Source organism: Bos indicus, chromosome 21, assembly GCF_029378745.1.
Source record: "Bos indicus isolate NIAB-ARS_2022 breed Sahiwal x Tharparkar chromosome 21, NIAB-ARS_B.indTharparkar_mat_pri_1.0, whole genome shotgun sequence".
Lineage (NCBI taxonomy): Eukaryota > Metazoa > Chordata > Mammalia > Artiodactyla > Bovidae > Bos > Bos indicus.
In genome coordinates this window covers 41,848,446-41,863,022 of record NC_091780.1, presented here as the reverse complement: position 1 = coordinate 41,863,022, position 14,577 = coordinate 41,848,446, and the positions used below count along the sequence as shown (strand labels likewise).

The 14,577-nt window shown below is 40.9% G+C and overlaps 2 protein-coding genes across 10 annotated transcripts in view; one reads left to right on the top strand and one right to left on the bottom strand.

The window, feature by feature from the left end:
- Positions 1–2,585, top strand: part of HECTD1 (HECT domain E3 ubiquitin protein ligase 1) — a 77,316-nt gene extending 74,731 nt beyond the window's left edge. For all 6 annotated transcript variants that reach the window (XM_019983529.2, XM_070775981.1, XM_019983531.2 and 3 more), the window contains 2 exons: positions 1,362–1,506; positions 1,620–2,585. In XM_019983529.2, coding sequence (XP_019839088.2) covers positions 1,362–1,506; positions 1,620–1,757 — 283 coding nt within the window. In that variant the 3' untranslated portion in view covers positions 1,758–2,585. The remainder of the gene's footprint in view (positions 1–1,361; positions 1,507–1,619) is intronic.
- A 3,108-nt stretch (positions 2,586–5,693) lies between these two features.
- The window catches only part of AP4S1 (adaptor related protein complex 4 subunit sigma 1), a 48,602-nt gene continuing 39,718 nt past the window's right edge, over positions 5,694–14,577 (bottom strand). For all 4 annotated transcript variants that reach the window (XM_070775990.1, XM_070775989.1, XM_019983857.2 and 1 more), the window contains one exon: positions 5,694–6,262. In XM_070775990.1, coding sequence (XP_070632091.1) covers positions 6,134–6,262 — 129 coding nt within the window. In that variant the 3' untranslated portion in view covers positions 5,694–6,133. The remainder of the gene's footprint in view (positions 6,263–14,577) is intronic.

Below are 14,577 nucleotides of genomic sequence, written 5' to 3'. Positions count from 1 at the left end.
GTTGATTCCTTTTAGTTCAGTTCAGTTCAGTCGCTCAGTAGTCTCCGACTCTTTGCAACCCCATGAATCACAGCACGCCAGGCCTCCTTGTCAATCACCAGCTCCCAGAGTTCACTCAGACTCATGTCCATTGAGTCAGTGATGCCATCCAGCCATCTCATCCTCTCTCGTCCCCTTCTCCTCCTGCCCCCAATCCCTCCCAGCATCAGAGTCTTTTCCAATGAGTCCACTCTTCGCATGAGGTGGCCAAAGTACTGGAGTTTCAGCTTTAGCATCATTCCTTCCAAAGAAATCCCAGGGCTGATTTGGGATCTCCTTGCAGTCCAAGAGACTCTCAAGAGTCTTCTCCAACACCACAGTTCAAAAGCATCAATTCTTTGGCACTCAGCTTTCTTCACAGTCCAACTTTACTCACTATATTTTAACTGTTCATCATCTTAACAGTTGGGTCATTTATAAACCCTTAGGCTTTATTGCTTTTATATAAACCTTTATTTTTAAATATTTTAAAACTTACAGAAAAGTTGAAGAATAGTTAAGAATTCTTGTGTATTCTTTACCCAGAATCACCAGTACTTAACATTTTGCTGTACTTTTACATTATTTCTCTCTATACACACGCACATACATTTTTTCTGAACCATTTGAGGATATGGAGCATATACCATCTACCTTTACTCTTCAATGTATTAATGTACATTGTGAGATTCTCTCACATACCTATACTTGTTAGGAAATTCTTGATTCCATATTATTAGCTAATCCATGGTGTACATTCTAGCTCTGTTGATTATTCCAGTGATGTCTAATAGCACTCAATTCACTTCTGTTCGCCGCATATCAGGAAATTGTATTTAGTTGTGATTTATAAGTTTTCAAAGTAATGTAAATAAGAAAGTATTATTTTAAACTTAAGTAACATTGTATACATAGCTTTTTTAAAATAAACTTTTTATTGAAGTATAACAGAGAAGTATACAAATTGTATGTAGAACCTGAAGAATTTTCACAGAATGGACACACCTGCATAATCAGTACCCAGAATGAGAAAAATCTCCAAAAATCTGTCCCCATTTACTATTCCTAGTCATTAAATCACTATTTCCATTGAGCTTTTCTGATTTGCTGGCTTTGTTGCATATTTGATTCCTATATTCCTTTGTAAGACAGACAGTCTTTGAAGGATATTTTTTAAGTATTTTGCATCAGCTCATTTCATACTTACCCAAAAGTCTCTAGACATGTGGTTTTTTTGACATGTGGATATTTGTTTTGGGGGGTTATTGCTGGCTTATAAAGTAGTGGTAGTATCTTTCATTTAAATCAGCTATCAGATCACTGTAACTGTTTTCTTCTTGTAGTCCTGGCTTCCTTAGGTTCGTGCGGGTTTTATGTGGTATGTCTTCAGACGAGAGGAAAGCATTTCTGCAGTTTACCACTGGTTGTTCAACTCTGCCTCCAGGGGGACTGGCTAACTTGCATCCCAGGCTCACAGTTGTACGCAAGGTACAAACTCTAGCTATTGGGCAATGTAAACCAAATTTAGTTACCTAAGGGTTGAAAGAAATGCATATTTAAAGTCATGGTCTTCTATTGTTTTCAATTCTGTTTCTGTGCAGGTTGATGCTACTGATGCAAGCTACCCATCAGTGAACACATGTGTGCATTATCTCAAGTTGCCAGAATACTCTTCGGAGGAGATCATGAGAGAGCGTCTGCTAGCTGCTACAATGGAGAAAGGCTTTCATCTCAATTGAGCTTTGAAGTGCAATGGGAGACATCAGAGACTTAAAATTCTAGTGAAGCCTCTTGTGTTTGTTTGCAGAGAAGTATATGATCCTCCATGCTAATGACACTTGCCTTTTTTTCCACCATTAAGGCTTTAAGAACACGTGGAGTAAGTTTGTTAGCTGCTAATGACAAAACAAATCCTTTAACTATCCAGCCAGCAAGTACATAGCACAGAACACTGTGTTGCTACAAGGGCTCATGTGACTGGAATGAGGTGGTTCTACTTGACTGTTCCAAAGAGCAGCTTCTCAGATCTTCAGTGTTCACTGGTAAATTTCTAACAGTGTATTTGTGTAAAGTTTGTCATTTCATACTTCATACACTACAGTTGCCATCACTGATCCCTGTTTTGCTGGCTTTTAAGCTACTTGGTCAGAAATCCTGCTTCCTTAAAACATAGAGAGTTAATGAGCATCTCAAGCTTTTTCTTTTCCTCTTTAATGATGCCTGCACTATCAGAGTGTATCTAGTGTTCTCTCTTTTGTTTGGCATATAATCATGCACAACCTTTTTATTTCTTTGAGGTGGGAGTATATTTTTATTTCCTAAATGCCATACTATAAAGATCAAATTCTTAAGTGTGTTTGTGCAGTTCAAAAATAAAAGATATATTAAGGGGGGGAGGAAAAAACACTGGTTTAGATGCAAGGCACACTTAAAGCAAGTTTTACTTTTGGTTGTATTTTCTTTGTATATTATAAACATTTATTTAACTTGTTGCAGTTTGAAGTAAAAAAAAAATTTCCAAAATGTATGCTTAACAATAATCATTAAAATGTTTGCAGCGTACAAAACTGTGTCATGTGACTGTTTCACTACAGCCATCAGCCTAAGAGCTTAAATACTTGTCATTTTGAATCACTGACATTTCATTTTTTGAAATTACTATAGGAAGAAATGTTTTTTTCTATGTAAATCCACTTTACTGAGACTGGAAAGCTAGCAGAAATATATATCCACTTGCTTGTGATCCAGCTCTTACGTTCTGTCTTAAAGTATTCTTCACCTAAAAATAGCCATGTTTTTGTGTTAACTTTTTAAACACCAAATCTGCTACTTACAATTGTATCTTCAGTGATGTGTAAGTCTAAGATCCAAGAATAATTTTTGAATGTTGTATTGGTGTGAAAAGAAACCACTGAGATAATGCTGTTTCCTCCTTTTTAAAAGGGGGGCTCTATTTCCATTTTCCAAATTGTTTTGATTTATCATATCTATGCATTTAGTTAAAAGTACAGTCACTAGGCCTGATTTTTTAGCCAGATGGCTTTTATAGGAGTAAAAAGCATTTTGGGGAATCACCCACTATTTACCTGTTTAAAAGGTACATTGCCTTTCTACATTAGAGATTTCTCCCACTGAAGTCAATCATTTGAGTAGTGTTTCTATTCTCTGCATGAGAATATTGTGACTGTGTAATCAGAGGCAGCATTTAAATAATTCACCTTATTGTTAGCCTCACAGTTCTCTGTGAGAATAAAAGTTAATAAAGCATAACAGCAATATTTAAACATATGACCTAGGCTTTAATCCAAAAGCAGTAGTGGTGATGTCTCAAAAAAGTCATGGATGTGTGACTAGACCTTTACACTAGCAGTAGAATTAAAATCCAGTTTATGTGTGTAGTATTGCCATTATTTAAGTCTCTAAAACATCTGTCAGCCAACTTTTATCAAGACTAAGTCTAGTAAGTACATGCGTGCTCAGTGGCTCAGTCATATCTTAACTCTTTGCAACCCCATGGACTGTAGCCCCCCGCCCCCCCAACCTCCTCCCGCACTCCTGCTCCCCTGTCCATGGGATTCTCCAGGCAAGAATACTGGAGATGGCTGCCATTTCCTGCTTTAGGGGATCTTCCCAGCCCAGGAATTGAGCCCGTGTCTCCTGTGGCTTCTGCGTTGGCAGGTAGATTCTTTACCACTAGCCACCTAGGAAGCCTCTAGTCTAGCACAGGGGTCAGCAAACTCTGGCCTGCCATTTGCTTTTGTGTGGGCCATAAACTAAATATGGTTTTGAATTTTTTTTAAGTAGTTGAAAAAAATCAAAAGACTAAAAATATAATGTGAAAACTTTATGAAATTCAGATTTCAGTGTCCCTAAATAAATGGTTTTACTAGAACATAGCCATGCTGATTTATTTATGTATTATCTATGGATCTTTTTGCATTACAATGGCAGAACTGACTGGTTACAGCAGAGACCGTGTGGCCCACAAAGCCTTAAATACTTATTTGATCTGGCCCTTTGCAGAAAAGGTTTGTGAATCCTGGTCTAGCACATTGCTACAGCAGGTAAAATTGATGAGTCTTGTTATACAGAGAGTAACTCTGAAATGCCAGGAATCCTTCTGTAGAATGAAAAGTCCAAGGACAAGGTAAAGCTGCCCAATCTGAGACATAAATTTCATGAGTGTGGAAATCATTTAGCTGGCAGTCACAGTTGAACAAGAAACCTGAAATTAGATGACACAGGCTGTCACAGACGGAGAGTCACATTATAGTTCACTTTGTATGAGTCAAGTATTATGAGACATTTACTTGGGTCTCCACATGGAGTATTTTTTCCAGTGGTATCTACCTAGTATTTTTTTGTTGTTCTCTCAAGGTACTAAAATCTGTGCCAACATGTTATTTAAATGCTATTTTGGTATGACCCAAAAATTAATTTTATGCACTCCCTCGTTACTTCTGGTGTACCAGTTTCAGCAGTTACCTGAATGTGCTACTGATTAAGTGCCTATCAACTAGGACAGTGTTTTCCAACTAATGTCTCAGAAAGACCTCCAAAGCACTTTGATCTAGACTGGGCTTTCCCCAAACCTTGGTTTCTCGATGCATACCATTACTGTTCTGGCAGGTCAGAAGCCTTTCCTCTGCCTTCCTGAACTGAGTCCAGAACAAGATCTGCTTTTGGAATTCATTATTGACTGGTTGCCTTGGTCTTCATAGATGCAAACTTTTGAAGTATATAAGTGAACTTTTAGAAACAAAGAATTTTAACAAAATTCCTCCTACACATACATGAGAGAGTGAGAAATTAATAGTGAATGAGTTAGTACCTAGAATGTCCATTTATGTCCTCTTTTGGAGGGCAGAGTGTTGTAGGTAAGGTAACTTTTGGGATTCCATAGGACGGCACGATATCTTCATGTATCAAGACAATATATTTCTACTTCCTCCATTGTACCTGCCCTCCTATCCCTAACGTGAACATGCTGTTAGCTAAGGCAGTTCTGCATCTTTTACTGTTGATGAAGCAGCAAAAGCACAACTATAGAAAGGTTTGGGAGGATCAGGGCATTGCTCTTCTATAGTAGCTTAGCGGTCTTCTTTGCTTTAGGACATTCCAGGAGAAGAGGTTGAAGGAATAAGAGAGGGGTAGATGCATTTCACAGTAACCTGAACTGATATTCTCTTGTATTCCAGTTTTAGACTTTGAACTAAATTTCATTTACCAATAAATTTACTAATAAGATAAACCCTTTACAGTATGGCACACAGGATAGTCAGTTCTCTGCTCAGTCGCTCAGTTGTGTCTGACTCTTTGCAGCTCCAAGGACTGTAGCCCACCAGGTGGCTCTGTCCATGGAATTATCCAGGCAAGAATACTGGAGCAGGTTGCCATTTCCTCCTCCAGGGGATCTTCTGACCTAGGGATTGAACCTATGTCTTCCTGCATTGGCAGGATTCTTTACCAATGAATGACCTGGGAAGCCTTCAAGATAGCAGTAAGGGCTGTCTTAATGTTTGGCCACTCATTATAGTAACATTCTTTGTAGAGTTAATTACATTATGGCATTGTAATTGTTAAGTACCTATAAAATGTGTATCAGGTTTTTAGAAACTGGAAAGAATTTTTCATTAGGCGCACACATTTGGTAAACTTTTGACTTTTTAAAGAAAGACAGCATTCAGAAAACTTTTATTCAAAGTGCTATGCATGTTCACGTGAATTTTAACAGCTTATTGGCCAACGGAGAGCTCTCATTTTCTTCCCACCCGGTGGTGCTATTCCTGAATTTATCTCTTCACAAAGTCAAGCAGATTCCAAAAAGTTGCCCTTAGTACTACACAAAATCTAAACAAGTGAGGAAAAAAAAAATGCTATGGTCAGAAAATAAAACTTGTCTCTGTTTAGAGAAACTTTTTCTTTGTACATCGTATTTTAAAGCACACTTTTGTTTTCCGTTGGGGACTGTGGAGAACACGTGTTTAAAGTCTGGAAGGATAGCCATTTTGCAGTGTTGGTCTTCCAGGTCCTTGTGGGCCAGCGATGTTGAGAGGCGCTCCATGGTATTCTCGTTTCCTTTGAGCCGACGTTGTCTGGCAGAGCCTCTCTGTTTTCAGCTGTCTGACATTTTATCAAGAATTAGTAGAGGGGCAAGAATTCTTGCCCTGTTCATTTCCACAATGCAGCCATTTAATACCATCTCATCCAAAATGATGTGTACTTTATCCAAGTTAAACATGATCTAGGGTTATTATTAAGGAAATTAGTTATAGAAATGTTAACATTCAGTAAACAGTAACTTATGACTTGGAATTTTTCTAGTGTAAATTAGTCTAAACATGAAGTTTTTTTTTAAACAGATTTCCTAAAATTAAAATTGGTGTTTATACTAGAAATTATTACCTTCATGTACACAAATACACTTAGTTTCCCCCTGGTTAGGCTCACTGGACAATAGACATAGAAATGGAGCAGCTATATACCCTTTAGCCAGAGGGAGAGGGGATGTACTAAGAGCTGGAGAATAAAGCAAGTAAATTTTGGTAAGAGTGTATGTATGACCTGACCTCAAGAACAGTGTCTTCCCAGATAGCAATAATAACAGTAAATAGCCATGACTTACTGAATACTTATTATGTTCCAGGCATTGTGTTGAGCGTTTTACATATATTATTTCAGTCTTCTCTTTGTTTCTGTGATGTACGTGCTAACAGTATTCTCATTTTACACAGGAACAAAGAGGCTCAAAGCTATTGTCCATGGTCACATGGCTAGTAATTGTAACTTTGGAATTTACATCCAGAGTTTTGGCTCAGCTGCTCTGCTTCCAGACTTCTCAGGAGAGGCCCAAGGCTGCTGAGTATACACCCTCCCTCTACCCTCAAACTTCCACCCCAAAAAATGCCTTTTCAACACAGCACCCTTAGCATGAGACAGGCTAAAGGAAAAAACAGTCACTAGGAGAAATGAATGAAGAAAAGCAAGGCAATGTTGACTTAATTCCCAAGGAGATAAAAGTTCCAGTTTTCAAGGGAGTACTTATAAATGGAGCATTCTCAAAATACTCATTTGAGAATTATGGAGCCACTTTAGCTTCCTGATGTTCCTGGTAGAAAGTCAGGACAGGGCATAGGGGAAGAAAAAAATATTGTTAGACTATGCTATCTAGCTAATTAGAAAGAGCCAAATTCTTCCCCCAGGAGCCCCTTCATTTGAGTACCTAACTTTTCCTTTGTGAAACTGAACTGGAAGAGAGAATTAAACTCTGAGGGCGATGACAACAATGGCTGAAGATTTCTAAAGTCTACACTTTACTGTCTTAGGTTTTCATTACCAAAGAGCAGGATCTTGGTCTGTTTAAAAAACAAAACAACAACTGATAGATTATTTCAAATAGACAAACTTCATTCAACAGGGAGTGATTAAATGTACAAGGAGAGTTCATAATTAGCAAATCTTTGTAAAATGAGTCACTAGTAATTCCAGATGTTCAAAGCTATTGTACTTGTTTGGTGAAGTACATCTGTAGAGAATGAGACAATCCTGTGAATGACTTTTAAGTTTCTATTAGGCTCTGTGTTAATACCTCATTAAGCTCTGTGAAAATAGTCCTTCGGCAGAATAAACTGTTTTTCAGGAGCCCATGGGAACTGTCCTTAAGTGACCCAGAAAAGAAAAGAAAAAAAAAAAAAGCTTTATTACACCTATTAATAATATCTTCCAATTAGATGGATGATTGCTTTATCCATGGCCAACCTGGGACTGGAATATTAGGCCTTTGACTTAATCCTATTCACTGGACCCAGAAGCCAGAACTTAGAAGCCACAACAAGGCAGGAATGACAGTGAAGTATAAAAAAAGGCAGAAGCACAGGTGGCTGCATGAAAAAATGCCCTACAGAATCGCCCTGTTGTATTTTTTTGGTGGCAAGGTGGTGTTTTTTTAACTATAGTTGACTTACAATGTGTTAATTACTGCTGTACAGCAAAGTGATTCAGTTATCATACACATTCATATATACGTAACACTGATATTCTTTTTTAAATGTTCTTTTCAAAAAAAAAAAAAATTTCTTTTCCATGTTTTATCATAGCACACTCAATATAGTTCTCTGCTATACAGTAGGACCTTGTTTTAAGGCCTAGTGCCTTTGAAAATGTCAGTCCATCCAGGGTGATACTCAGATAGAAGGAGATCTCATTTTAATGTAGTCTATTTGAATTGATGCAAACTGCTCTGAAAGACTGCTCCATCTCTGGCAAGAAGATGATCAGCAATTCAGATATCCCCTTGAACAATCAGCCCAATGTTTTGAAATTCAGATTAAAATTTACTGCTGAATCTTATCGACCACTGACATCTTTATATTACAAGGTCAAGATCCTTCAGTAAGTTCTGAATTTCCCAACATCCTGGAAACATGAGTTGCTTAATGAGGTCATTCTGTACTGTGGGCATGTGACGGCCTGTCTATCTGACTATGTGGCTCAAACCCCTAATAATCATGCAAGTTTCTGGCACGCTACAGGGAAACCACAGACCAAATCCAGTGTGAGGCAAAAGCCTGAAAGCTGATTTCCTCTTAGAATCATGTGACGCCTTTAAAATAAGAATCCAGCTGTTGTTCATATCTTGATTTGGTTCATAAGCAACTTGTACACAATGGCAAAGCCAAGAGTAATGGCATTTGTGCTACTAGCCAGGTGAGCAGGGACCAAGAAATGCCCTATATGCCAAGGCCCATGGCAATAAACAGGCAAACACACCTCAGCCCTGACATTTGGAATAGGAGGAAGCAAGAAAGGCATAGGCTGATGGTCTATTAATGTGATGAGCTATAATGACTATTTTAAGAGGATCCAACTGCAGATGGTGATTGCAGCCATGAAATTAAAAGACGCTTACTCCTTGGAAGGAAAGTTATGACCAACCTAGATAGCATATTCAAAAGCAGTGACGTTACTTTGCCAACAAAGGTCCGTCTAGTCAAGGCTATGGTTTTTCCAGTGGTCATGTATGGATGTGAGAGTTGGACTGTGAAGAAAGCTGAGCGCCGAAGAATTGATGCTTTTGAATTGTGGTGTTGGAGAAGACTCTTGAGAGTCCCTTGGACTACAGGGAGATCCAACCAGTCCATCCTAAAGGAGATCAGTCCTGGGTGTTCTTTGGAAGGACTGATGCTAAAGCTGAAACTCCAGTACTTTGGCCACCTCATGCGAAGAGTTGACTCATTGGAAAAGACTCTGATCCTGGGAGGGATTGGGGGCAGGAGGAGGAGGGGACAACAGAGGATGAGATGGCTGGATGGCATCACTGACTCGATGGACGTGAGTCTGAGTGAACTCCGGGAGGTGGTGATGGACAGGGAGGCCTGGCGTGCTGCAATTCATGGGGTTGCAAAGAGTCGGACACAACTGAGCGACTGAACTAATTGAACTGAACCTTCAGGTTATACTGAACTCATCTGACTTAGAAATCCTTGAGGAAATTTGTTTCCTCTCATGGGCACCCTAAGGTTGGAGCTGACAGGAACTAAAAATAGCTTCTCAGAGAACAGATTCATAAAACCCGATCTTTTCTCAACCCAGAAACCTAAGAGCCTTTCTGAATTCTGGGTAATGTGGATTGGAGTTAAATACTGTAGGGCCCCAGTAATATTTGTGCCACTTGAAATCAATTTTTTAATTAAAGTGATTGAAATGTTTCTGGCTTATATATTGGAATTTTGATCTCTGGATCATGAAACACTTCTTGACCATAGTATTTTAATGCCAGTCTGGTGGTCTAGTCCTCCTTTAGGAAGAGAAAACTGAGGAGCATACATTCAAAGAGGACCTCAAAAGCAATTCCTGTCAAGAACCCTGCCTAGGAACTAAACTTTCTGATTCTGTATTTTGCTCTCAGGTCCCTTGTCTTCTTATTTTTCTTTCCGTTTTTTTTTTTTTTAGTAAGATCATAGCTAAGCAAAGTTCTTTAAGTAGGGTGGGGGGGAAACATATTCTCACTTTTATACTTTAACTCAGTTTCTCATATAATTAGATTAAGTTGCAAAGAGCTAAGTTGTTCACATTTCCCACAGAAAATCAAATACTACTGTAAAGAAGATTATCATCTTGAGGATTCTGCATAGTTTTGGATATATTCTCCCTGTAATAGTCTTCTGTCCACTTTTACGCTTTGTATGGTCTCAGGTCACTGAAAAGGAGTGTTGTCTTTTTTTGTTAAATAGGTTTCCCATAAAGACCCACTCCCATTCTGAGAGCAACAAAGACATTTGTGTATTTTTGTTTGTTTTAGTTTACATAGGCTTATTTAAAATAACACATATATCAAAGTCAGAATTGGGGTCAACGAACCTGTCATTTCTTGTGGCCTGCCCCGCCCCCCTCGCCTCCACCCCCACCCCACACACACAACTCTGTTGCTTCTCATAACTTGCTTCCACTGTTCTTGAGTAAACAGAACCAGAAGCATGGAACCAAAGGAGTTGGGGTAAGACAGACGGACCTGGTGAGGAGGGAGAGGGGGGATAGGAATAGTAGGGGGTGAATATGCTATCTATAGGACTCAGAAACACATGTAAAGGAAACAGAGATGGCGAAGGCTAGGGAGAGCCAAAACAGTCTCGAAGGCAGAATTGTTTAATCTGGAACTTTCATATCCCTTTCCCAGGTGAATGGCTTGGAACAGTCCCTTGGGGACCGTTCCTAATTCTGCTAACTAACTGCTCCTAACCTGACTGGAACTCATGCTGGAGAGGCCCATGGCCCTTACCCCTCCATGCCTGCTCTTCCCAAAGACTGGATTAGCTGCACAAATTCCCTTGGGCCCATGGGCCAGCTTTCTTCTCTTGCAGCCCTGACTCCAATGGACATAGTTTTAAAAGGGGGAAAAAAAAAAAGATGTTTAGAAATCTCTGAGGTGAACTTCACTTTTGGAAAGCAAGCTCTTATCAAGACATTCAGGTACTCTCTTCAAAATGTTTCGTGGTTTCCGACTCCTCCAAGCAAACAAAGCCCAGTGTTTCTCTAAAACTTCTCTAATTCAGACAACACCAAGACAGCAAATGGTGACAGACACTTTATGCAAGTTTTCTTAGATCATTATGAATTTTCAAAAACTGTGTCAAATTTAATCTATCAAATGTATAGCCCTAGAATCAAAGGCTCTGGAAGCCCAGAGACCAACAGCAGCCCTGTCACAAAGCAGCACTATGGGTTAACAATCCACACAACAGCTTTGGGGCAGAGCAGGTACCATCCCTGAGCCTCAGCCTCCTCGTCTAAAAAGTGAGACTTTACCTCATTTTCTTCCAGCTTCAAAGTAGGCAAACCCTCTGACTCTAAAAGTAACCCTCAGGGACAGGAAAGCTAGTTTACTCCTTTCTGATATTTTCAAACCATTCCTGATGTAATCACATACTTCACCATACCTCAAAAGAAATTCTTTTGTAAGAACAATTACTGTAAATTTCTGAGAGAACATTTCAGTTCCTTACAAGCTGCCGCTTCAGTGTTGGATGACTTCCCTGGAGAATTTCTTTGGTCTTCTTGCCAATATTTCTGTAGCCCCAAGTTGAACAAGTACTTTTGTGATTTCTCATTAAGTCAGGCTCGAGTTATCTCCTATTTGGAGAAGCCCTATTCTGGTTTCTGGACCTCTAAAGGTATTTGGGATTTTAGGAAAGTAATGGAGGAACGGCAGACACGGGCCTGACAGGGCCTGACGGGAAATCTTGGCAGTATTGCTCACTGCTGACAGGGTCCCTTTGTTCCTCCTGGGGTACACCCTGCAACCAGCTGAGTCAGAGTGCAGAACAGGATGGAGGCCTTCCCTGCTCCCCACCCTAGCTACAGTAAAGAAGGCATGTTCCGCATCACCCATATGAGCTTTAAGGTTCTGGAATTAATTGCTCAGGCTTTGGGGCTTTAAGCACTTGTGAAATAAAAATATAAGTGTTCTAAAGATTTTTTTTTTAAGATATTTTTGAATGAAGAAGACATTTCTGGATTCTAGACCTAGCCTGTATTTGTGGGCACAAGAATATAAATAGGGACCCCAGCCTATTCCTGACTTCTCTTCACATGCCTGTGTGTGGAATACCCCTGTTGCCATCCCAGCCTCTCCATCATTCCTGCCCTCAGTCCTGGGTTACGAATGGAGAGAGGCTGCAGAGGCCCTGGCGGAAGGCACTGGGATGTCCAGGTACCCACTAGATTTTGGGGATCCAGGTAGCTCAAGGGTGGTCAAGGAGTGGATGCGGGAGCCTGCAAGCTCTGGGTGAGCACCCTTATCCCACAGAGAGGGATGCTGCTGAAGGAGAGCTAGAGGGGGTCCTCTAAAGCACGGGGCCCGGTTGTCCAGGTCTAAAGGCAGCACCACTGCATTCCACACGACCCCAGATAAACAAAGTTTTTAAGCCTCTTCAAAGGCACCAGATACCAAAAGGGGTCTCAAGGTTTCTGGTGCCTTCACACACAGCAGGTGTGCACCGAGCTGGGGAGGAACTGGGCTTTTCCCACACAGCGCTGTTCATTGGTGCCACCCTCTGACAGTTTAGCAGAAGGGGGCTCGAACTGCTCCTTCGAATTATGAATTGTCTGGAGAGTTCAGCAAACCCGGGGCTCTGGAGCTGAACACATTTTGAGAGGCTCATCAGTTGGTTTCTAAGAACTATCTTGATTCATGGAATTTGAAGTCTTTAATCAATCTACCAAATATCAGGTAGGGCAGACTTTCCTGAGAGCAGCCCTCAGGCACCAACCAGCCCCACAGGCGGGCGGAGTGGAATGCGAAGAGGGAACAGGAGCTGCTGCAGCGCAACACGAATGATTTAGGTCACCGTCTTGCCTGGTCCCTGGGGTGCAGGCTGCCCTACCCGACACTACTCTGCAACAGAGAGGTCCCACTCAGTAGAAGGGTTTTCAACAAGCCAGAATCTCTGTCCTGATTTCTGGAGCTTAGGTCGTTTCTTTTTAACATTCCATCTGCCTTGTTCTATGACGTTAGTCTTACCAGAAGTAGAACAAGCCCGTACTAGGGAGATATGTAAATGGTACTTTGAATTTCCTAGTGTCTAACCCTGCAGGCTCTAGAAAACCGCCCCTCCTTTAAAAGCTACAGGGTGGTAACGTCTCTGGAGTGAGACTGTGAGTAAAGAGCTTCTTGGGAATTCCGTGAGGTTAAATCATGTCTGTGCCTGTATGGACTGACACGGAGGGCTTTCCTAATCTAAGCAAACACAAAGGTCATGACCTGTTCCGGGTAGCTGGCTCCAGGTTGCAACTGGGTCAGCTGCTGGTTCAACGTTTTAAGGCCCAAGGAAGCTACTTTCTGGGCACAATGTTGGTTGCTCTGGCAGGTTCCCAGGTACAAGCTACCACAGCGCTGATGCAAGATGTCTATGGGTGGCACCTCTAAAGGGCTCCCTTGTCTTCCTGTTAAAACCTGGTGTGAAGAAGTCTTCCCTGGATATCTTTGATGCAACAGTTTAAACAGAACTATGTATGAGGCAGAATAGAGTTGTGGATTGGTAATGTGACTTTTTTTCAGATGGCTGAGGGTAGAAACCCTTTAAGAAGGTCAGTAGAAGACTGATGCCCCTGCCCTGCCAGCTGCTGTGCTTTTAGACCACGGGAGGGCCATGTGAATTTCACCTCAAGTTCAGACAGACACTTCCAGATCTGCAGACTTAGCTCCCTTCTCTAAGTGATGAAAAATTCCTCATCTGTCAAGTGGATGTGCCTAAGTAACTGCTGAGGGACAGTAAATAGGTTAAGTAGGTCAGAGAGGAAGAGAAGGCAAAAATGAAGCTAACTAAAATGATAGGAAGAGACAGAAATCGTGTGCTTTAGTGTGAAAATTAAATTCAAACAAGAATGCTGGAGCTCTATTACATTGACCGGAAGCTCAGATGGTAAAGTGTCTGCCTTCAACGTGGGAGACCTGGGTTCGATCCCTGGGTCAGGAAGATCCCCTGGAGAAGGAAATGGCAACCCACTCCAGTACTCTTGCCTGGAAAATCCCATGGACCGAGGAGCCTGGTAGGCTGCAGTCCATGGGGTTGCAAAGAGCTGGACACGACTGAGCGACTTCACTTCTTCACTTCAGACAGATACAAAGACAAACCCATCTCTACTTCTAATAAACACCTAGTCAGTATATAAGACACATCAACACAATGAATCCAAATATAATACATGCCCTACTACATGTGACTCACTTGAATTCTGCATATCTAGACTTGAAAGACTCTCCCATCCTGCTCTAGGTGTAAGGCAACTCAGCTCAGTTACCTAGAGTCATGGCAACATCAAACACTAAAGCTGAGAGGGTATTAAAGCTCTTCCAGTTTAATTCCATCATTCTGAGATGAGGAGTTTGTGTGTTTTGTCTGATACACACACCCAATTGGTGGCAGGACTGAAAGCAGAACCTGGGTGTATTTCTGGCAAAATATCTATTAAATGCTTTTGCTAACTTACTGTGCGTGCATGCTAAGTGGCTTCAGTCATGTCTAACTCTTTGTGACGCTATGGACTGTAGACCACTAGGCT